General features: G+C 44.0%; 1 protein-coding gene across 11 annotated transcripts in view; it reads left to right on the top strand.

The window, feature by feature from the left end:
* Positions 1-21,616, top strand: part of RREB1 (ras responsive element binding protein 1) — a 135,210-nt gene that overhangs the window by 61,302 nt on the left and 52,292 nt on the right. For 9 of the 11 annotated variants that reach the window (XM_066992461.1, XM_048072151.2, XM_048072154.2 and 6 more), the window contains 3 exons: positions 1,988-2,077; positions 3,470-3,633; positions 21,455-21,611. In XM_066992461.1, coding sequence (XP_066848562.1) covers positions 1,988-2,077; positions 3,470-3,633; positions 21,455-21,611 — 411 coding nt within the window. The remainder of the gene's footprint in view (positions 1-1,987; positions 2,078-3,469; positions 3,634-21,454; positions 21,612-21,616) is intronic. The other 2 variants (XM_048072152.2, XM_066992462.1) reach the window with 2 other exon arrangements.

The following is a 21,616-nucleotide window of genomic DNA, read 5'->3' as shown; positions in this document are numbered from 1 at the left end:
GGGAGTGGAGAGGCAGGTGACCTATTCTCCGTTATCACCAGTGACAGGACCTGCTGGAACGGTGTTAAGCTGAGGCAGGGGAGGTTTAGGCTGGACATCAGGAAGAGGTTCTTCACCGAAAGAGTGGTTGCACACTGGAACAGGCTCCCCAGTGAAGTAGTCACGGCACCGAGCCTGTCTGAATTTAAGAAGCGTTTGGACTGTGCACTTAGTCACATGGTCTGAATTTTTGGGCAGACCTGTGCGGTGCCAGGAGTTGGATTTGATGATCCTTATGGGTCCCTTCCAACTCGGGATATTCTATGATTCTATGATTCTATGATTCTATGATCCATGTCACTGAAGTTAACAGAAAAGTTTCATGGACCCTACGTTTGAAAACATGTTAGATTTTAGCAGATTCTGTAGATTTTAGTTAGATTTCTCTATAGAATTTTTTCCCCAAATGATGTGGAAAGCAACATTGCTTCATTAAGCTGAGACTTAAAAAAAAGCTTTTTCTATCATTGTGTCAGCATCTTTCTTCCCCAAATGCCAGAGGATTTGTCACAGGGGCTTGAGTCAGTCATTCTCAGTGTTCCCCACAAATGCTTGTGTCTGACAATCTGGAAACGGTCCTTTCTCCGTTGATGACTTTTGGGACAGCGATAGGGAATAAGAGTTGTTCGGAGGGAGAGGAAATGGATAGATAGTAACTTCAACTCCCTCTCATTTCTGACTGAAAAGCTGCTTATGTTTGGTGGTTTTTTTTTTTGTGTTTTTTTTTTTGTTTGTTTGTTTTTTTACTAATGGTACCTACAATGGCCAGCAAAGAGATTCAGTAGAATGCTTCCTTTTAGCATAAATATTGTCGTTTCCCATCGGTCACGCAGAGATGGTTTTTGGTACTCTCATTACCAGAAGTTGAGGTAACAGGCGGTAGATCTCTCTAGCTGGTAAAGATGTGCACTCTTCTACAGAAAACGAAGATTTAACTCAGTGGCAGACCTTCTTGCTTTGAGTCATACAGGCTTGAGTGCAGAAGCCTCATCTGGGCTTGTTAGTGAGATGGGGAAAATGCCCATATGTTACTCAGTAGTCATCCTTGTGGACAATTCAGGCAAATGCCTTTGGTTCCTGTGAGAGTGCCATTTCATCGTTGGCTGAAAGAGTGGCGGTTTTACTCAGTGTCTCAAGGGCATACTTAAATCAGGCTGAGCTCTCCGGGTCGGCTGCACTGTTTGTACTCGTGGTTTGACCATGGTTACTCCTGATTCTCACCTGGGTGGAGAACAGCGGGTTCATAATGTGTTCGTTTTGAGTCACGTACACTCCTGCATCGTCACCTCTTTCTCGCTATGATCTCATCAGATCTTGCAAGCTTAAGAAGGGTTGGGCCTGGTCAGTGTTGCCTGGATGGGATGCTTCCAGGAGAAACACAGGATGCTCGGGGAAATGGTGCTGGTGATTCAGTAAATGCCGCTCTTCCTTCTGAGTCAGACGAGGAGCAGAACGCACAGCCCTGAGAAAAGGGCACTGGGCTAGCGCCCTGCCACTGAGATGGGGTGGAAAACCCGAAATCCTGAAGACGTGTGCTTATTAAAGATCTTTTTGTAAGATTAGTGGTGTTTGCCCGCATAATCTGGCGGGTTTCCAGGCTGGGTAATTACTTTCTGCTCACCTAAATTCCTCCTGGCAGTTTGAGCTGGTCGCAATAATTGCCTTCACTTCCTGTCCTAAACTGCTACTGCTGAGTATCAGTGTGCTGTTAAAACAGCTGCTGTACTTCTGTGGTAGCTGAAATGGCCCCTATTTATAAATTCAGAAGTTTCTGAAACTTCCCTGAGGGATCTATCAGGATGATAAATGCACACATACAAGTTGTTCTGTTAGCAGTAGCCTTTTGTACTTAGGATGGCTTCTATTTTTCCATCCCCAGCAGTAACAGCTTTCCAGTTCTTTTATATTGATATTCCTTCTGATTTTTTTTGTTTTGTTTTGTTCACAGGAAACAAAAGAAGAGAAGTCTTCCTATACCTGTCCTCTGTGTGAAAAGATTTGCACTACACAGCACCAGCTAACTATGCACATTCGTCAGGTACACAAAGTATAAGCTTGATTCTTTATTAATTGTGTCTGGTTTGCCAGTATGCATTTGCAATGGTGAAAAACAATTCCGTGTACAAATCAGAAATGCTTCATTATAACTTTTTTTGCAATCGGTTTGCTTTTATTTAAGCCCTCTCCTGGTATTTCTTTAAAACAACAACAACAACAACAACGGGGTAATTCTCCTCCCTTCCTCTCCTTCCTCTCCCCACCCCCCGAGTGGCTCAAACAAGGATGTGTGTCCTGTTCTGCATAGCTTAAGGTATCCTAAGGATCCGGAAAACCACTTCCATCATGAAGCATAAGTCCTGTTTTGTTATCCTGTTTGAATACAGTTCCCTTTACTGTTCATGCAAGTTAAGAAGCAGGAAGACACAATTTTAAAATCATCTCAGCGTTGAAGAGCCTCTCTGTCCTTTACAGAGTACAGCAATTTTGGGAGGCAGAATAGAAAATACACTTTACAAATATATGATACTCTTTTTTTTTTTCTTTCTTTTTTTTTTTTTTTTTTCATGTCAGCTACAGGCTGCCTCCTGCTCCTCTTGAAATATATATGTATTTTATAAGGAGCTTTGGCCTTTGTCAGAAAGTTGTACTTTGGTTGTTAGGTTGTGGTTCATCATTGTGACTCCACTAGATACTACTTCAGTTTTCTGTTCTGTACTGTAACTGTTACTTATTTTTTTCCTAATTCTCCGCTTTGTTGTTGTTGTTGTTTTCTCATTTCTTTGTTTTTGTTGTTTTTTTTTTTTTTGCTATGTGAAGAAAAAATCAATTATCTGAATGCAAGTAACAAAGAGTGGTACATGTAGCACAGGTAGCTAATAGCCATGTTTTGCCCTGTAATGCATTCTTATGGCCATAGGAGCCTGCATGTGAGTTCAGAAGCAGCTTCCTTCTGTTTTCTTATTACTCAGTTACTTCAAAATTAATATCTTTAAAGAGTATTTATTGTTAAGTGTCTTCTGCCATAAAGTTCATAATTACATCTTCTTTCTGTTTTCCCCCTTACCACTCACCCAACCCCAAACCACTGCATAACTTAAGGTATCCCAAGGTACCATTTGTCTGATGGGTTGTTGCTGGATCCCTTTCTATACCCCTCTGCTGCACACCCAGGGGAAATGTGGTGGGCACTTCAGGCTGCACAAAGCAACTACCTGTGCTGGTGCATTAAGGAGTTAAAAGTGAATGGTGAGGGTGGAGTTGAGGGGGGAGTGCTCAGGAAAAGAGAAGTTTATATGGAGCACACCTTGATATAAGGTATTGCGTTAAGTGGCTTTTCAAAGCTGCTTTTAAGATGTTTGTAAATCTCTCTGATATTTTACTGGCACTTTAGAAGGGGCATTCAATGAAAAAAAATCATTGCTTTCTCTAGCATAACACTGACACTGGAGGAACAGACCATTCCTGCAGCATCTGTGGAAAGTCTCTGAGCTCAGCGAGCTCCCTTGATCGCCACATGCTGGTGCACTCAGGTGAAAGGCCTTATAAATGTTCAGTATGTGGACAGTCCTTCACCACCAATGGAAACATGCACAGGTGAGTGCTGATTGTGACCCAGGAGTTTGGAAAGCATTACGAGATAGGGGGCTGGTTTTGTTTCTGTGGAAGGACTTTGAAGCTGACTAAAGATCCTTACTTGGGCAGAAAATACGGACTCTGGTATCAAATATGGAGTGACACACATGCACATTCTACAGCTACTAGGATGCTTTTGTTGTGGGAGGACATCAGAATTGAGACAGGTCTCCTAGCTCTCTTCACATTGTACCGAGTTGTTGTGGATATCCAGAAGTATTGTTTTTTTGGTTTTATTATTATTATTTTGACAAATGGGATGGATTTTTCTCGAAGGATAAAAATACATAGCCAAGCTGTAGAGGAGCTTCTGATTTCCTAGCTTTAGTGTAGCAGATGCAAGTGGTTGTACCGGGGCATCTTTGGTATTGGAGGATGTTAAGAAGTGAGGTATCCAAGTGCCATCATGAAGATGTCTCTTTAGAATAATTGATCTTGGTTTTAGATACACGCATCAGTACTTACTTGCACCGTAGACAACTTACTGCATTGTAGATCTGGGAAATTCTCTGTAATCGGAGTTGCCAAACATACTTCATACAGTTTCTTTAGTAGGGATAAAGCAATATGTACAGTTGTAAAGTGGGAAAACTGAATGTTAAATCACATGTATGTTCCTTCCCCTCTCTCATCCCCCAATTCAGTATTCATTTATTTGCATGGGTGGAGCACCTCAGAGCTGATTAACAGTTTGTGAATTCCCACATAGTTTTAGTCCCCATATCAAAGAGTTTACAACCTACAAAGAAACTGTAAAACAGGTGGGAGAAAGGAACATAGCTTATAAGCAAAATGACAAGAGCGATGGTTACGGACCATCACATGGTTTTGTGTGGGAGGGAAGATACCGCGTTTCCTTGATTATTACCAATCATTTTCCAAGCAATATGCTTGGAAAGGGTGGAATGAAAGGTGTGATTTCAGTGACAATAGAAGAGATAACATACTCCTGCACAAAGAAAGCAGTACCTGCTTGCAGCTCTACCTTCTCTATATCTTATTGAACAGCTTAAACAGTTACTTAAAAATGGAGGAGAAATGAGAGTGTGTGCGGTTTTGTAACTCTGTATTTGTTTAACCTGTACTTGATCAGAATTGGAGAGAGAAATGTAAAATGGGAAGGGGAAGACATAAAGATGTTCAGAGGAGATAGTGGCCTTGGGCATTGAATAAATCACGTCTGACTCATCTGACCAGGAGGCAGAGATGTCGCGAGCCACATGTTTCCCAGACTGGGTCATTGCTCCATGTGCCATGAGGAAGGCAGGGCAGTTTCTGAGTTGCAGCTGATGCCACTGTTGGCATCAAGAGGGTGAATTCCAGCACCAGGAACCTTGTGTTGTTGGACGCCGTTGTGTCTTGTTCCTCAGCCCAGGCTGCTTGCTGAAGGATTGCATGTTTTGTTTAGTTTTTTGCTCCCTAGGCATCTCCTCATCCTCTCCCAGGAACTGGAAAAGGAGGCTTCCTGTGGCACTTTACTCCAGGCCTATCAGATGTTAACGTAATATCTTTTGCTTATTGGGGTTTCCCTGTATAACAACTCTTACCATGCTTTAAGCAGTTCATCAGAGTTGCCAGGCTGAGTGACTTGCCCAAAAGAAGTAACCATAGATCAGAACCTTCTAATGAGAAGATTGTTCATTTAAAATTTTTCCTCTTAATGAGATACTACATGAAGTTACCAGGATGGAGCGCCGTCTTTACCGCCCACGCTAAGAAGGACCTGAGCTCATGCAAGGAAAAGATTCCTGTTAAAAGTTCTTTGACAGGTGTCGGTTCCTGTCTGCTCTGTAAAATTCCTTCTTGTGTAGGCCGACATTGCAGCAGCATGGTGGGATATTGCAGAAAGCTCATTGACACTGCAGCAAGTGGTCCCAGACCTGGGACAAGCAAGATCCTGAGCCTACCTACAGAGGGTAGTTTTGCAAAAGGAGGGTAATGGTTGGCAGGACAGCACCAAAACAATTTTTTTTTTTCAGCGAATAACCATTTCTTGATGCTGTAACAGACTATAAAAGTGAATCCTGATGCCGAGGTGGAAAGTATGAATGTGCAAGTAGGCAGATGAGAATAAATACAAAGTGAAATTATATTTGTTATCTGGTACTATGACACGCTCACAAGGAAGATGCTCATTTTGCCCACCAGGTACTTCCTTCAGAAACAGGTATTTCTAGTCTAAGATGGTCTGAAAGAAATTCTTCTGTAGGCACTGCAAACCTAGCATCAGGTCCCGTGGCCTGCCAGTGCTGTGGATGAGTGCCTTTCGCATCACATTCAAAACTGCTTCTGCTTCAGGATCCGGGGGCAGGGACCTGCTTGCCAGGTCCTGCCTTGTGTGCAATACCTGCAGGTCTTGCTTGTGGTGAGACCATGTCTATTCTTTTGCACCAGCTGGGTGATAACACCAGTCCATCTTTCTCTGCTCCTGCACACAGTTCCTTTATTGTTTTCTGGTTTTGTACTAGAGTGTCTAAGTAGTGACAGATAGGTGCCCAAACCAGCAAAGAACAAGGTTTCTAATGTGTCTCCATTAGCCAGGGTTGCGGTCCCTGTGGAGCATAACACAAAATGTGGGGTCAGAGAGAGAAATTGTGAGTTTAGCAGAAAGTTGTGAATGTTCTGCTAAAGAATCAGCATAGCTCGTGGAGGTCCTGTAGGAGTCTTCCCATGTATTGCTGTATTTACACCAAATATGCTCAGTGCACAGGGCAGGACCCAGGGAGAATTTAGTCTGCTGGGATCTGAATGGGGGGGAGAAGGTGTATGCACATACTGCATACGTTCTTCTCTTCTCTTTCTCCATTTGTGCCTTGTTCTGGCTCTTACTTAACTGCCTATGCTATTTTTTGAATCAAGACTTTTTTTTTTTAAGACCTTTTAGGGTTAAAAGCCCAATGAAATAGTTTTGTCAAGGGCAATGCTGTACTGTAGGAGTGTTTATTACTGTTTCGATAGGGGATGAAATTTGTGATCCATTTTTTTTTACCTCCTAGCAGCCAGGTCATTAGACGTTCGGTAGAGAAGAGGAGGGAGGGAGACAAGTTCCAGTTGGTTTTCAGGGTTAGGAAATGTGTTCTTACACTCTCGGGTGCCTATCATCTCTGTGGAAAGTAATTTTTCTCCTCCCTCCCTTTATTAAGGGAGAAAAAACCTCCAGAGCTCTAATTTGGTGGTTTTTTTGCATGACAGCAAAACTTAGTTGCAGTACCCAAACTTTTTGGCAAGTGGGAGCACAATTTTCTGCCTGGCTCTCCTCCGGGTTAGTCTAGCTGTGCTGGGGTGTTGCTTGTACTCTTTACCTGTTAAATTGATGCTGCCCTTCCTGACTCCCACAATACAAGCAAACACTTCATTTGTAAATGAGTCAGAGCCTCTCACATAAGGTCCAGTTTCTTTTTGTTGTGCTCCTTGGCTCCTTGTCAACATGTCAAGTTGAATGGGCACAGCAAACGGAGGGGTGGAGAAGGAAGGCTCTCTTGTGCAGCACCATTCAGAAAAAGAGGTTAAAACCTGCTTCCTTTTCTGACCAGGGTGACTCTTGGCCAGGATTTTCAACAAGGAACTGTGAGCCCAGGGCATTCCCGAAAACTCTCCTGAAGCTGCCAGACTGCTCAGGACTGGCCTCAGCCTCCTGTGGGGAGAGTCGCAGTTGGGGAGAGCAGAGGTCTCTGGAGAGTGCTCAGTGTCTAGAGTGAAGAGCTAATTTTCTCATTCTTCTGAACGTGCTGTCAACCTAATTGCCTCTATATCAGTGCCCAGGCTCCTGTTAGAGGGGGGTTGTTGCAGTCTGGTGTGATAACTGGGAAACCCGTCCGTACCTGGGATCCTTATCAGGAACATGAATTGCTCAGGAGGAGGAGAGCTGGAGAGAATGCTGCCTTTTTCTTTTTGAGCAGTTCCAGAAGGAGCGAGCCTTGTAGCATAAGGGACCGGGACTGATGTGGGGTTTGAGGAGCTTGTATTGTTGCGGTTTGTAGGAATTCAGAGGAAGGGGTTAGATCATAGTAATTTTGAGTTCAAAATTCCTGTAACTGGAATGGAACAGTGATGATGAGTACATAAGAAAAACTGTAACACAGCACATGGTAATCCTTCAACTTCTGTGCTAGAGACCCAGGCACTATGGCTTTATCTCGGTTGCAGTAAATTAAAGTTGAATACTCTCAGATCTCCAGCAGGAGCATAAACTTTATGGAAAGAAGTTGTGTGCATATAAGAGTTTTCTGTGGCTCTGAAATGGCTGGGTATTTCCGAAGAAGTGTCTAAAATCAATAGATTGCAATTACTAAAGTCTTTCCATCTGTTGCTCTCTCAAGAGTTTATCTATGAATAGTGAGGAGCCCGTTTGGGTCTAGACTCTGCCACTAAATAGGAAGTTGCAAACCTCTTCTTACATCTCCCCCACTACATCTCCCCAAAATGTAGACAGAGGAGTTAGTCTGCTGCTGTGGGTTTTGATGGTGGTGTTGGTTTGTTAGCTTTAGCAAGGGACCTTAAGGTAGAGAAAAGAGTTTGCTTGACTTACTGTGCTGCATTCCAGTAGAACATGCATCAGACTTTAGTGGGAAGAGTGATGCCTCCACTTGCTCCAGAAGGGTTTCCTTCGGGGTAGGAGACTTTGCCAACAGCTCCTTTTCCATTTCTGTAGCTAAGGATGGTCTGTACCTATCACTTTAAAATCACATTTTCCTCCCTGCCAAAGACATGTTCTGCATGCAACTTGGAAATGTTAATAGAATATAAATGCCAGACAGGAGGCGAGAAATGACCTTCCTGCCAGTTTCCAGTGGGTAGCTATTAAAGGCTCTGTGGCAAGTTTGAAAAGAGTTAAGGAATAATATATGTATTTCAACCACAACTTCCCCAGTTTGGTAAACTAAGGGGTAGTGTCTATGGCTGGTGTTCGCTATGCTGCTGTCTCTAAGTGTGATAATGCAAACTAACTGAAGCGTTGTGTGTGAAACCAGAATGTCACAGGTATTGACCTTTTCTCCCCTTCCACTCCTTGCCCTCTACCTGGAAAAATTCTTCATAAAGGCTTTTTAGTTACATCCTACTTAAGTACTCATAGGCTGTTTATGGACTATCTCAGGAACAGGTCTCAAAGTTGGGGGATTTTTTTTTTTGGCACATGCAAAACACCACATGCAACAACCACATGCAGAAGTCTTTGAAACTCAAATTGGAAGATCTGGATTGCAGAAGCTATGCTTTGAAGCATGCTTACAAAGGGTCCTATCAAAGAAGGTATTTCTTCTTTTAATTAAGAAGGCACTTTCATTCTCAATCTTATTCTCAGTGTTAGATAATTTTCCAAAACTTCTTTTTTTAACGTGCTTAGAGAGACAAACAGCTGTTTTTGTTACCAGTGCACGGTACTGTTCTGCTATTCAAATTTTTTAAACGATGCTTCATGTGTATGTATATGTTGCTGAGTGTAGGTTTTTTGAGAAAGTTAGAAAATGCATGTGCTGGAGGGGAATCTGTGAATTTTGTTGTTTTAGCCAGTCACCTTCACTGGCAAATGAAGAGCATACACTTAGTGAAGACTGTAACTTACTGTTTGGATGATGAGCGTTGGATCCCCATAAAGGCAGAGGGATTGAGATGCATATGCTTCAATGATTTCCCAGCTCTCTTTAACATGGATCTGTGTTTTATAGGCAGGCATGCATACAGGCTGCCTGTGACTTCTCAAACATCCAATACGCAGAGTGTCTTTGAGATCTGGCTAAATCCATCCTCTCCCTGCATTCCACCTGTGAATTTCTCCTATGTTATTTATGGCACTGGCCGGCTTCCAGTAAGTTGTGTGTGCTTTGTAGGGTGCAGTGCAGTAACAATGCCCAGCCTTGAAGTACAAATAGGATCTCTGCAGTCTAGCACATGCATGCAGTCTGGCATTTGCTTAAGATGGGAATTTTTGAAGGGAGAACATAGCTAAAAAGGCATGATGAGCTGTTTTTTTTTTTGGGGGGGGGGAGGTAACAGGAGGGGAGTTGCAGAAGGGGAGAGGAACTGTCTTGTTACAACATTGTTTGGTTTATGGTGGTTTGCAAAGATGGCCAAGTGGAAATTTGGTATCAAATTTTGGGTACCTTTGGAAGATTGAACACGTAAGATCTTGAAACAAAAAACAAGTACCCAAAGAACTTGCCACACTGAAAATGACTGACACTTCGCGTGTGTGAAAAGGCCATTGATTATTGTCTTGCACAACAGAAATGCCTCTTTGATCATCTCCTGAGGAGCTTTTATTTCAGTGCTCTTAAATATGAAGAAGCAGGATCTATACAGGCTTTCAGATGCATTCCTTATATGTGGGGAATGATTTAACCACTGTCACCGTGCTAGTAAAAGATAAGCTTCAGCAAATACAAGTGCCCTAATTCTTGAGCAGGGATAACTAACACAAAGGGCTAATTTCTGCTTCTAGTAATTGATAACTGTAGCTGTAGGAGACAAGTGAGATGTGATACCTGTTCTGGTTTTCTTTGCGGTTAAAAAATGTTCCTTATGTTTTCACTAATACATTTTGTAAATAAAGGTGAGGAAACAGATGGAGAGAAATGTTTTTGGTCTCTCCTGTCAGCAGATATGTCCAGAGTAAACGTTTGGTACCCGACTGGGACCTCCATGTTAAAAAAAGAAAGAAAGAAAAGGTCAGGACTTTTCAACATCAGTGTATAGCAGAAAGAGTCTGTTTCTCTGTGTCTTTGATAAGAATTGGAGGAACAAAGTATTTTTAATAGTCCCAGGCAGAAACTTTTGTCTGTCTCACTGCCGCTGAGTAGATTGGTCATCTTTGTAAAGACTTTACATAAACCGTTATTTAATTCACATGTTACATAAATAGAATGCTCAAAAAAAAAACCACACCATGGATATCTTCAGCTGTAAGTGACCCTAAAGGAGCCCTTGTGTCGCAGTACCACTGTGAGCCCTTGGAGCTGTAAGGAGATGCCATGATTTCAGATGTGTTGAGCACTGCTTGCAGCCTTGGACAGTATCCCCCTTCAGTTATCATTAAAGAACAGCAAAGGAAGTTAACACAAAAACACTAATGCTGAGATCTGATTAGAATCAAGCAAAGCAAGGAAGTGCAGAGTTAAGATTTATATGCTGACCTTAATTAGCTCCATTGTTCTTGAGAACCAAAGCGTACACAATGAGGAACATTATACTTGCATCTCCACAGCTCTTCGGTACCTAAACATAAGAAACACTTCCGTGAGCTTTTCAGCTCCAGATTTTGTGTGTGTGTGTGTGTCCTTTAATTAATACTTAAATCTGAGCTTGTACCTTGTAAGGTTGTGGGTTTTCACGGTTTGGTTTTCTGCAGGCAGAGGGGGACGCTCTGCCCTCAGTGGTCACTTCAGGTTTTGGGTATGAATCGTGCCAAGGGGAAGGTGGTCCGACATCGCTGGGTAATACCACCCTCCTCACAGGCAGTAACATAAATCTCCGTGTAACAGAGTGTATTCAGCATAGCTTAGTGCTGCTTTGTTACCCGTGTCACAGCTCAAATGAGCACAAGCCACTTGACAGATTAGACGCTAGTCGCAGAGCACATGGCTGCGGCGACCTTGATCTTTCCGCATATGTACCCTTTCAGGAACATAACCTCCTCTAAAGGTTTAATATTCTTGGGGATGTTACCTCCCCTTCTCACCTTAGAAGAGCCACTAAATAAATACAAGCTTTAACTTTGCAAGCACTGGGAAATCCAGGTGATATTTGCAGCCAGTTGAGGGGCTGTTAGTCCTTTGCCATAAGCCCAGCATTGTAGCAGGTCTTGTGGATATGTTGGCTCTCAAGGTTAACAGGCAGCGTGTCCGGATGGCGTTCTGGTTTGTCTTCTAGGTCTGTACTTCAGTTTGGGCAATTCTGTATAGAAAATGCTGGTTGCTGAGAAAGTTTGCTGGGAACGTTTGTATGTTAGGGAAATCTTTGCTTAGCCTGTTGTGCATGCATGTCATAAATGCTTGCCTTGCTGCTTTAATAAGCGCATGTTGAATGTTGTCTGAAGAGACTCCTGGGCCAAGTACCAAAGAGAAGGAGGAAAAAGTCTGTCTCAAACTGCATTTGTGGTTGCTGTCGTTCCACCTTTAATGTCTCTTCCAGCTTTACCTTTTCTCCCCCCAGTATCTAACCTGCTCAACCTGTTCTAGTTCAGCATGCTGCAACCAGCACACTGCAGTATGTGTCCCCTCTCGGGGTCAGTGGGTTCATTTTGCCTTTCTCTTTTCTTCCCTTTTAAAAATAAGCTGTTCATTCACTGGGGCCTTTCACTCATGTTTTTGATCTGTGATGTTCACCTGCACGATGCACAGCTTCAGCAAAAAAAAAAAATAATACAGGTCTATAAAGCAGTAGCACCATGGTGCAGCTGGTGAATACCACACAGAGTACAAGCACTGCTTTCTCTTTCTTGAGGGCATCAATAGATGTGCTGACTTTGTCAGGCTGCTCTCTTAGCTGAAGTTTTCTGAACAGTCTCAGTGATTTTTAGTAATTCCTCAGAGCAAGCTCTCCAGTGCTTTGTGTGGAAAGATATTGTAAAGCAGAGGAGGTATGCAACTTCTGTGTGGGCCCAACATCCTAAACTCCCCATATTCTGCTGCAGTTTCTGCTGATTCCTGTAAAGTAGCACAAGTCGTACAGGGACTTCAGTTTCCAGCTACTCTGCTGGACTGCTCCAAGCAGAGCCGTGGAATGAGACGAGAAACCTTTTCCTGGTGCTGTGTGTGAGATCACCGCTGGTGAGGAAGGAGGACCACATGTTCAGGAACAGGAGAGGAAATGGGCTGAACACTTGAAGCTGGGCCTGCTAGGATGCGGTCTGCAGCGCTGGCAGAAGTTTGCACAACTTGTGTGTGCAGCGATAACCCTTACTTCCTTGCCCCTCGAGTTACTTGGTGACTGCTGATGTCAGGGTTATGTGGAGACCCTGTTTTAATGAAGATGTGCTTGTTATCTGGCGCAGCTTCCTTGTTTGCAGGCCAGGGGGGGAGGGGAAGTACTGGGCTCCATCTGCGCAGCATCCCCAGCATTGCTGTGGCCCTGTGGCTGTCTATTTTTTCCTCCTTGAGCAGTGTGACGCAGCAAGTTGTTCTCTGCTCTGTGCCATCGGGATTGCTCAACAGTGGAGTGTGACAGGGCAGCAACTGCATGAGGGCTCTGCCTGGTTCTGGGAAGTAGCTGAGACATGTTTGCTTGGTTGTTAAAAGGGTGCGGTTTTGGGGGAGGCAGGATGTACCTGGGACTTCTTCAGCCTTGCTTGCTGTTATGGATAAGACCTTCTGACATCCCTTCTCAAATTTTTTCTCTCTGATTTTTTTCCCTGATGCTAAAATTTAAAACAGCTTCAGTTGTCCTTACCATCTAGTCACACTTGTTTTACTGTGAAGTTTAAAATCAATTCTGAATTTATTGACAAGGCTTTTACACCATGATAACTAAAGGAAGTGCCTGAAAACCACAGATTTCCAAAAAGATGAAAGAAAACAGCAATTCGGAATGTCCCAGGCCAGGTTTTTGGTACACTTTTAAAAGCCTTATTCCTGCTTAGTTTTACTGTTGTTAATAAACTTTTGTCTCCAAGCTTAAAGGAGCATGGGGGCTGCAGAGGGATCTTGTTTAATACTTATTAAAGAGTTTTTTACGGCTTAGAAGTCTCCATGCAGTATTTGGCAATGTTAATTTAGGTCTGCTCTGAATTTAATGCAGACTGCAGGCAGGCAGTTTGGTGAAGTGATACTGGGAAGTGCAGACTGTATTTCTCGCCTCTTTTGCCCTCCCTTCTGCAAGCTTTGATGCAGACGGCAAATGAGTGCTTTCTTTTGCTGTCCTTTGGTAAGCTTTGCTTTGGAGGCATGTTTTGAATCACTTCCCTGTCACAGCATCATCAGGCAAATATTTGTCTCCCTTTTTTTCCTTTGAGGTGTTCTGACAACACTTCTGGTAGAGAGAACAGGAGTGACTTTGAGCCAAGCTGGGAATGCAGTTGTATCAATCCCAGCCTGTTACAACTTGCTGATTCTGCGTCGCAAGTAGTTGCTTAAATATCTGTGAATACAGCATAATTATTCAGAAATGGTACCTCCCCCCCACTTTTTGGATTTGTAGATCGGTATCTTTCCTCTCAGTCATGCTTGCAACTTGCCTTTATTCGCGGCAAAGCAAAAATTTTATTCTAGGATAAAAGTACAAAATGCTTTGTGTGCACGTAGGTGTATAATATGTACTTAGCTGTCACGTACTGGCAGCTGCATGGCGCTGGTTAACTTTGCAGGCCGTCCTGGTAGCGCTGAAAAGGGTTTCTAGTCTGTCCTTTGAACCCAATCACAGGTGGCTTTTGCTACCCTGGTGCTCCCAGGTAGTCTGGGTGGATCTAAATAATAATGCTTGTGTCACCCGAATGATGCTGCCTGCCACCCAGCTGTAAGGCTGGTTTTGCATTGCCTCGTGTCGCAGGGAGATGGACAGGCCCAGCAGCCCGCACTGGGCTCGGAGGGACACTGGGGGCACGACTATGTGGCACGACGTGGCTGCAGACACACGGCCAAAGTGAGTCGGTGCTTCCCAACCTGGTGCTTCTGGGACCTGTCCGCCCTGCCCGGGCTTTTCGATGGAATCACCTGCATTGCCATGGCTCTCAGCAGCTGAGCCCTGGAGATTGCTGGCTGTTCTCTTCGCCACAAATTAGCGTCCATCACTGGCTAAGACTAGGCTGTTCGGTGGGGCTTGAAATCTGTTTTGAGATTGTTGTAAGAAAGCATTTCCCAAGTAGTTGAGTTTTTCGTGTTGTCATGCCTCTCAATTTGCTGTGAAGTGTGCTTGTATGGCTTAGGGCTTTTGGGATCATTTTTGTAATTTTGAGAATAAAAGTAGCAAAGGAGCCAAGGAAAAGAAAAATAGAAACTCATCCAAGTGCAGATCAGGTCTGATTTGCAAAATTACCTGCATCTTTCTGGTTCCTGTGATTACAACTGGCAAGGGCTGCATGAATTGCTCTCTTAAGTGGCTGCTGTTTGTAATTAGCACTGGAAATACATTGTCGATACAGATTCTGTACATGTTTTAACGAACAAACAACTGACTAAAGTCTTTAACCCAAGGTTATAATGTTACTGTACTTTTGACTTAAGTTCCAGTCATATTCACGAGACACTAAGGAGAGGGTTAGCAGAAGTGTATTAAGTGATTGCTCCTAAAAATGCTGCTGCTTCACTTTCTGTTTGTTTAAGATTCATTTCTCATGCATGTCAAATAGCAGAAGCTTTAAAGAGTAGTCCCCTGTGTTTTGCTACATTTCTGGACCATTTGGGCTGAAGTAAGATTTGTTAAGCAGAACAAAGCAACAGTGACAAAACTGACATGACATAGAAATTTCTCAGAGGAGACATTAGCAGTGTAATTTTGAAGGCTGCCTTCTCTTGCTCTCTGAGACTTTTTTCATTTTGTGGGTCCAAAGAACATCATGGTCCAATTTTCATCCTGTGTGCACACATCTTGCGCTCTTATTAGTCCTGATATGGTGACACAAAGTTGAAACTTAGATAAAGCAAATGTTTGTTTGTTTGTTTGTTTTTAAACATAAATAGTTGCTCATATATTGAATGTTAGGTATGCTCTTTACTGCAGATTACTGAAAATATATATTTTTTGATTCTTCAGAAATTTTACTGTTATTTGAAAGTAGTAGTGTAAGTGAAAAATCTCAGAGAAGAAAACAGTGGAAGAAATAAAGCAATTGTATCAACCAAATCATGCTTAGGGAATCTGACCAGCTCAGTCCTTCCCAGACTAGCTTGGTGAACTTGAAGAACTCTTCACTTTGGGGAAAAAAAATAATACAGTAGTATATTTTCAATAAGGTAAAGCCTAAAAAGCATTATTTTTTATTTTCATTCTCTGAGTGGTTGGATGTGTCTTTAGGTAAGTATCAGATGCGTGAGACTCATCCCCTAGATTTTGATACCAGACTGCTCAGAAATCACAAGGGAGATGAGGAACAGCAATGTGCAATTCAGTAGAGTATAGGGTACATCTAGTGGTAAAGTGGAGAAACTTAGAATAATATCTGGGATATGAAGCCAGAACCTGAACTTGATACTGTCAGATGATCTCTCTGGACTGATAATGCCCAGATTCATTGGCCTCCCCACTGTGTTTTCACAGAAGTGGAGATGTGAGGGAGGAGGAGGGTGTTTATACATGCACTGGATCCTGCGCTCAAGAATTAATCTTGATTTAGATGCTGGGACTTTCCCAACCGGGCCCCAGTGAAATTGCTTGCTGCTCCCCCTCTGGACATGCTGCTCCTTCAAATCAGACCTACCTGGCATAAACCTCTTGACTGAAAGCCAGCAGTGCTTGTGCTGCCATGGTTATAAGGGAGAGGCTTTAACCCTGGACCCTGCTCAGAGGCTGTAGATCCACTCTTTTGTTCCACACCTTCCTTTTGCCTAGGCCTCTGGGGCAGGCATGCCCTTTTTCAGGGATGTGGAGAACATCAGCAGCCACGGAAACCTGGGGCGCAAGGATGGTGCGGTTTTGCTCCCCAGAGACAGAGGTGAGGGATTCCCACACAAGCTGAGGCAGAGGGATGCTTCCTCCCCAAGAGCCAAAGTGGTGCTGCTCGGGTTATCTGCATGCAAAGCAGGAGCTCCTGGTTTTGTTCATAATTCAGTGGGACCCAGAGCTGGGAGCAGCTGTGTTGTGCAGTTGCCTCTTTTAGGATGCTTTGACTCCTGGTTCTAGCCTTGAGCCAGCCAGTCAAAACCTTCCCACGTTCTGGTTTTGGCACTGGAGCTGTGGGCTGCCCTGTTTCGAGACCTCCAGAAAGCTTATATGATCAACATGCAAATCCCCTCTGCATTAAGAAAATGCAGCAACCCTTTTTGGAGATGCAGTAAAGATGGGGATGTGACCGACAGAAACTGCGTATCAGTTCAGTAGGGCACATGCTTCCCCCCGCCCCCCCCCCCCCCCCCCCCCACGCCCTCCCGTGAGTCACCTCCCTTAGGCACTGATCCAACACCATCCAAGGAGAGAAAAAGGAGTAAGGCACTTGAGTTCTGCATTTGTTTGTTTTCACAAAAGTCTCTTCTTCAGTGAAAAGCAGTGAAGTATTCACTTGCCACTGTTCTGGTCCAATATTCACCCTTCTGAAATCATGCTCTGCACTACACTGTTGGGACAAAGACTTACTGCCCTTTTGTTTTTGTTTTTGTTTGTGTTGCTTTTTTAAAAAAAAAACAAAACAGAAGTGAGGGGAATTCTTGTGCACTATCATCTTGATCATTTTGTTCACGTGATGCTTGAGGGAAGAGGAAAGCTGTGGCACAAGAGGGGAAGCGGAAGGTGATTCTCCCAGGGAGGATGGAATTTTTCAGCTGCAGTAAAGCAGTTGAAAAATGTGATTTTGTTGTGAGGGCCGACTGGCACACAGTCATAGCACAGTTGGATCCTCTTGGCTCACCTGTGAAATTCTTTTTGTGAGGGGGAGGAAGGAGATTATGAGGAGAGCATTTTCACGTACAGCTGTGCTGTGAAAAGCAGAGCGTGTAGTAAGCTATCTGCATTTTTTGCATAGCAATTCTTAAACACTGAGAGTTCAGTTCAGAGGTGGATCAGACCTTGTTTGGAAAATACTTAATTTCCTCTTGCCATTTCAGGATTATTCTTTGCAAATTCTTCTGGCTCTGTGTCTGGATTCATTCTAAACAGAGTTCTATCACTTGCTCAGAGAGTTTAATCAAAGCCAACTAGCACATAGTGCTCAGAATCCTCACTGGTATTAAGCACAGATTTTTGTCTCCTTCATTTCATCTTGTGAATCATTTCAGTGTTGCACCCTCAGAACTTGTCCAAGTGCGTGTGACCTATCTGCGTGCTGGGGAGACTGATAACCACTGCATGAAGTGCAGTTTTCAGGACTCTGCACCATCCTGAGCTCGTCTGTTGCTCGCGGGCTGCCCTGTAGGATGGCTCAGAGCTACATTTCATTGATTTAAATTAGAAAAAAAGCAAAGTTCCCTCAGCCGTGGCTCTCCTGAGCCGAGGTAGTAGTCACTTCTGAGGTGCTGGCAAGTGTTATTGTAAGCTGGTTCTGTGGCTGAACATGAGCATTTCCGTGCATGTCCTTATTTTGCCCTTCTTTTTTTTTTTTTTTCTCACTTAAAGTGTTGAGTGCTTATCTTTTTTTTTTTTTTCGAATTTATGAATGTTATATCATTTTCCTTTGTCACTGTAGATGCTGAAAACCAGGCTGACTTATGAGCCGGGTTTTCGTGTTCAAAGTATGCCAGTGTTGTCAGGCCAAACTACGTTGTTATAGTCACAATGGGAAAATAACTTCTAAGCACAGCTTTGTTCCTGTTCTCCTGGTGTCTTGGCAGGCTAAACAGCGAGGTCGAGCATTTTCAGTGTTACGTATAAGATCTAATCAAGGCAAACTCTTTTAAAGGAGAATAAGGCAACACTTCCCCCACCCCCACCCCCCCTCTTAGTTATAGTTAGGAAACTTTTAAAGTAAAAGGAGCCTTGGTGAAGGGAACATTTAACTTTAAAAGAAAGTCTGTGGATGTGGATGTGACTTGGCATCTGCTGCAGTTCAACCTAAGTTGGGTGATAAATGTTTTCTCGAGGCAGAATGACATCCATGTTGCAAGGTAAAAAGAGAGAGATGAAGATTGTGTCTATCCTTTGTACTGCTCAGCTTTATCTTCACGCTTATCTTGGGTTGTAGCTCTAGTAATCTTTTTCCTCTCCACCCTTGACTCGATGTAGTGAAACTTGCTTAACCTGTCAAAGGAATAAACCTGCTTGCTGTAATGCGGACAGGTTGCAACTCTCCTTGAGAACTCTGGAACCTGCTGCTTTGCTTTCAGATTTGTCTTTTTCCTTAATGATTGGATGCAGAGAGCTATCAGAGTGTCTGTGATATTTGACCTACACAGTAAAAGTCAAAGGTGCAGTCAGGGTGTCTTCCTGTTTATAGCTCAATAGCTCAGGCTGCTTCCTTTCAAATATGCAAAACTAAAACATGAAGGGATTACCACATTCCCTGCTGGGGGTATGGATTCTGCTCATGCTTTTTGGGCATGACAGAAGCGTGCATGGGAATGCAGGCAGGAGATCTGCAGGCTGGGGACAGCTGATGACTTCAACACCAGGTGTAGTAGCAAAGCCCTGTCACTGTGGTGCTGCACCCACATTAACAAGCCCTGCCTTATTAGCATGCATTATATTGCAAACACAGCTGGACTGCTTTTGGGACTTGCAGGAGCCGGTGTATTAGCATGGATTGTGTCAAGCCAGGCAGAGGTGCCAGGCTGGACTGGCACTCACCTGGAGGTCTTCTGTTCACTCTGGATGTGCCATTGCACCCCTCTCACGTAGGAGCAGCTCTGTCGAAACGCAGAGTTAAGCAGATGGATGAACAGCAGGGAAAATAGCTTAGCCCTAAGGAAGCTGTTTTGCATGGGCAGCTACTAAACAGGAGTTCTGTATACTTGGTACTGACAGAAAAGAGACTTGAAAAGAAAATAGAAACAAAAAGTCCCACACTTTATGTATAGCAGTTTGTTGTTTGTTTGTTTTCTGAGTGAATGTGATTTAGCTCGACTGATTTCACCGTCTACCTCTCTGAAAAGTTACTGGCCAAGTAATACTAGGTAGGTGTCAGCCAGGCTGCCAGAAGGGTGAGCATGCAGGCTGTGTATCTGTTAGGCTGGCTGGCCCTATCTGGGGGGACACACAACACATGCAAAAGGGAGATCTCATCAAAATTAGAAAGCACTCTTTACCAAAAAGAAAAAAAAAGCCAACAAACCACCTTCTGCATTTTGCTGTGCCTCTGGAATTGGATCCTGCATTTTTGGCAGGTCATTCCCAGTTGCTTTTCAGGTTTATCTGCAACCACGGTGGGCAGCTCTCGCTACCCAGCCTGCTGGGCACATCTGCACACAGATGCTCTCTCCTTCTGGAGCCTCCCACAGTGTGACCAACACATGTCACCAGCATCCATCCCCTGGTTATGTGACCCGTGAGGGTTACTAGGGGACTCAGTTTGGTCCACCAAAAGGCTGGGAGTCGAAAGCTGGTAGAAGCTGACCAGCCATTTTAATCTTGCAGGGGTTCTAATACACCCGGGGCTTTTGAATGCTGGCTGTTCCTGCATAACACCCTCAGAAGACCGGGTGTAGTTTGAGACAGTAATTTAGTTGGCTTTATCTAAACGTTCACAGATTGTGAAAGGAAACAAATAAAAAGCATTGTGCTGGGAGACAGTCATCCCAGCAGCTTCTGCCCATGGGTCAGTTTGGTCCAGTGTGTTATCTTGCAGCATCACGCCCTTGGCATTCAAAACTAAAATTGATTTTATGTCATAACACCCAAGCAGTTATGAGGACATATGAGACTTGTCTAGATTACAACATTCTCTCATGTTTGAACATGATAGTGTGCAGTCAAGTGAAATGGCACCATCCTGAGCTGAGTTGGTGGTGTGACTTCTGAAGGAGCGTGCCCAAATGCCATTAACATTGTCTCCCTTGTGCTGCTTTGAAGTCAGTCACACAGACAAAGTATACCTCTCTCCTACAGTCCTATTTCTAACTATTAGAAGTGAGAATTTCCATTGCATGTAGGAAGGTAGGAGCCTAAGTTAGATTATTTTCGAAAGCACTTGAGTTCAGAAAATTTGAGGCTAAAGGCCCTACGTCTGTTTTTAAAAAAAGTACTAGCTAAGCTTTGAGTACTCCAAAGAAGAAACGTGGGAGTAATACCTGTCATCTAACCGGGCGAGAGTATCTTCCTTGGGTTGCAAACACAGCAGACTGTGGGGCAAGTGGGACAGGTGTACAGATATTCGTGAGATTCCTTCCTGAGTCACTTTCTCCCTCGGGTTTATACACAGCATCAGAGAACCAAATAAATACACTAGGTGTCTCTCGGTCAGTTTGCTGGGGTTTAGAGACCCATCCTGCAATGACAATACTTGTAACCTGGGGGAAGTATGGGTGGACTTTGTGGAATCTTTTTTCCCTTTTTCAGTGCCTCTGTGACAAGAAATAGTCATTGTCCTGGGTACAGGGGCTTGTGAACACATTTTGGCAATACTGAATTTTGCAAACCATACCTGCTGCAGCTAAACAGAATTAGCAGATATATCCTGACTTCGCATTTCTAGCTGAAATTTGATTTCTGGGTGCACCAGTATTCTGTCTTAAGGCTGAGAAGGAAATAGGAGTGCATTTAAGTGTTGTTCTGACATTGGCACATACAGATGCGTTTTGGGGTATGGTCTGAAGCAGTAAAAGGAGAGCCAGCTGAAGACAGGGCGCTTCTTTTGCATTGAGAAAAGTGGATGCTAAGCTGCAGGCGTTTACTTGCTAGACCACCACCAGACTGCGGCCAGGTGTGTGGATCACCGCGTGGCTTTGGGCAGAAGCAGGGCCTCATGGGTGATGGGGGATAGATGCGGTGCTCCTGGGGTCAGGCAGTATCGGGGTGAGAGCCGTCCTGTGGGCTGGGGCATGGGGATAGATGCTGGGCTCTATGCCCACCACCCCACATGCTCAGGGGCGCTGTAAAGAGCCCATGCTGGATCGTGTCCCAGCTGCCTTTCAGAAGTGCAGTGCAGTTCGTGGGATCTCTGCCGCGTTCCTTTAAAGGCAAACCTTGGAAGAGTGTTGGCATTAAAATTTACGCGGACTTCCTGTCCCGATTATTTGCCTGCTGACAGTGTCGTCTTCCCCCTCCTGCTCAGGCACATGAAGATTCACGAGAAGGATCCAAACAGCACAGCGAGCACAACTCCCCCGTCTCCGCTGAAGCGCAGGCGATTATCTTCGAAACGGAAGCTTAGTCAAGATGCTGAGATGGACAGAGAGGAGAGGACGCCTGCAAAAAAGGTTCTTTACCAGGCATG

This window comes from Anser cygnoides, chromosome 2, assembly GCF_040182565.1.
Source record: "Anser cygnoides isolate HZ-2024a breed goose chromosome 2, Taihu_goose_T2T_genome, whole genome shotgun sequence".
Taxonomy (NCBI): Eukaryota; Metazoa; Chordata; class Aves; order Anseriformes; family Anatidae; genus Anser; species Anser cygnoides.
The sequence above is the reverse complement of the archived record's forward strand: the minus strand, read 5'-3'. Positions and strand labels throughout refer to the sequence as shown.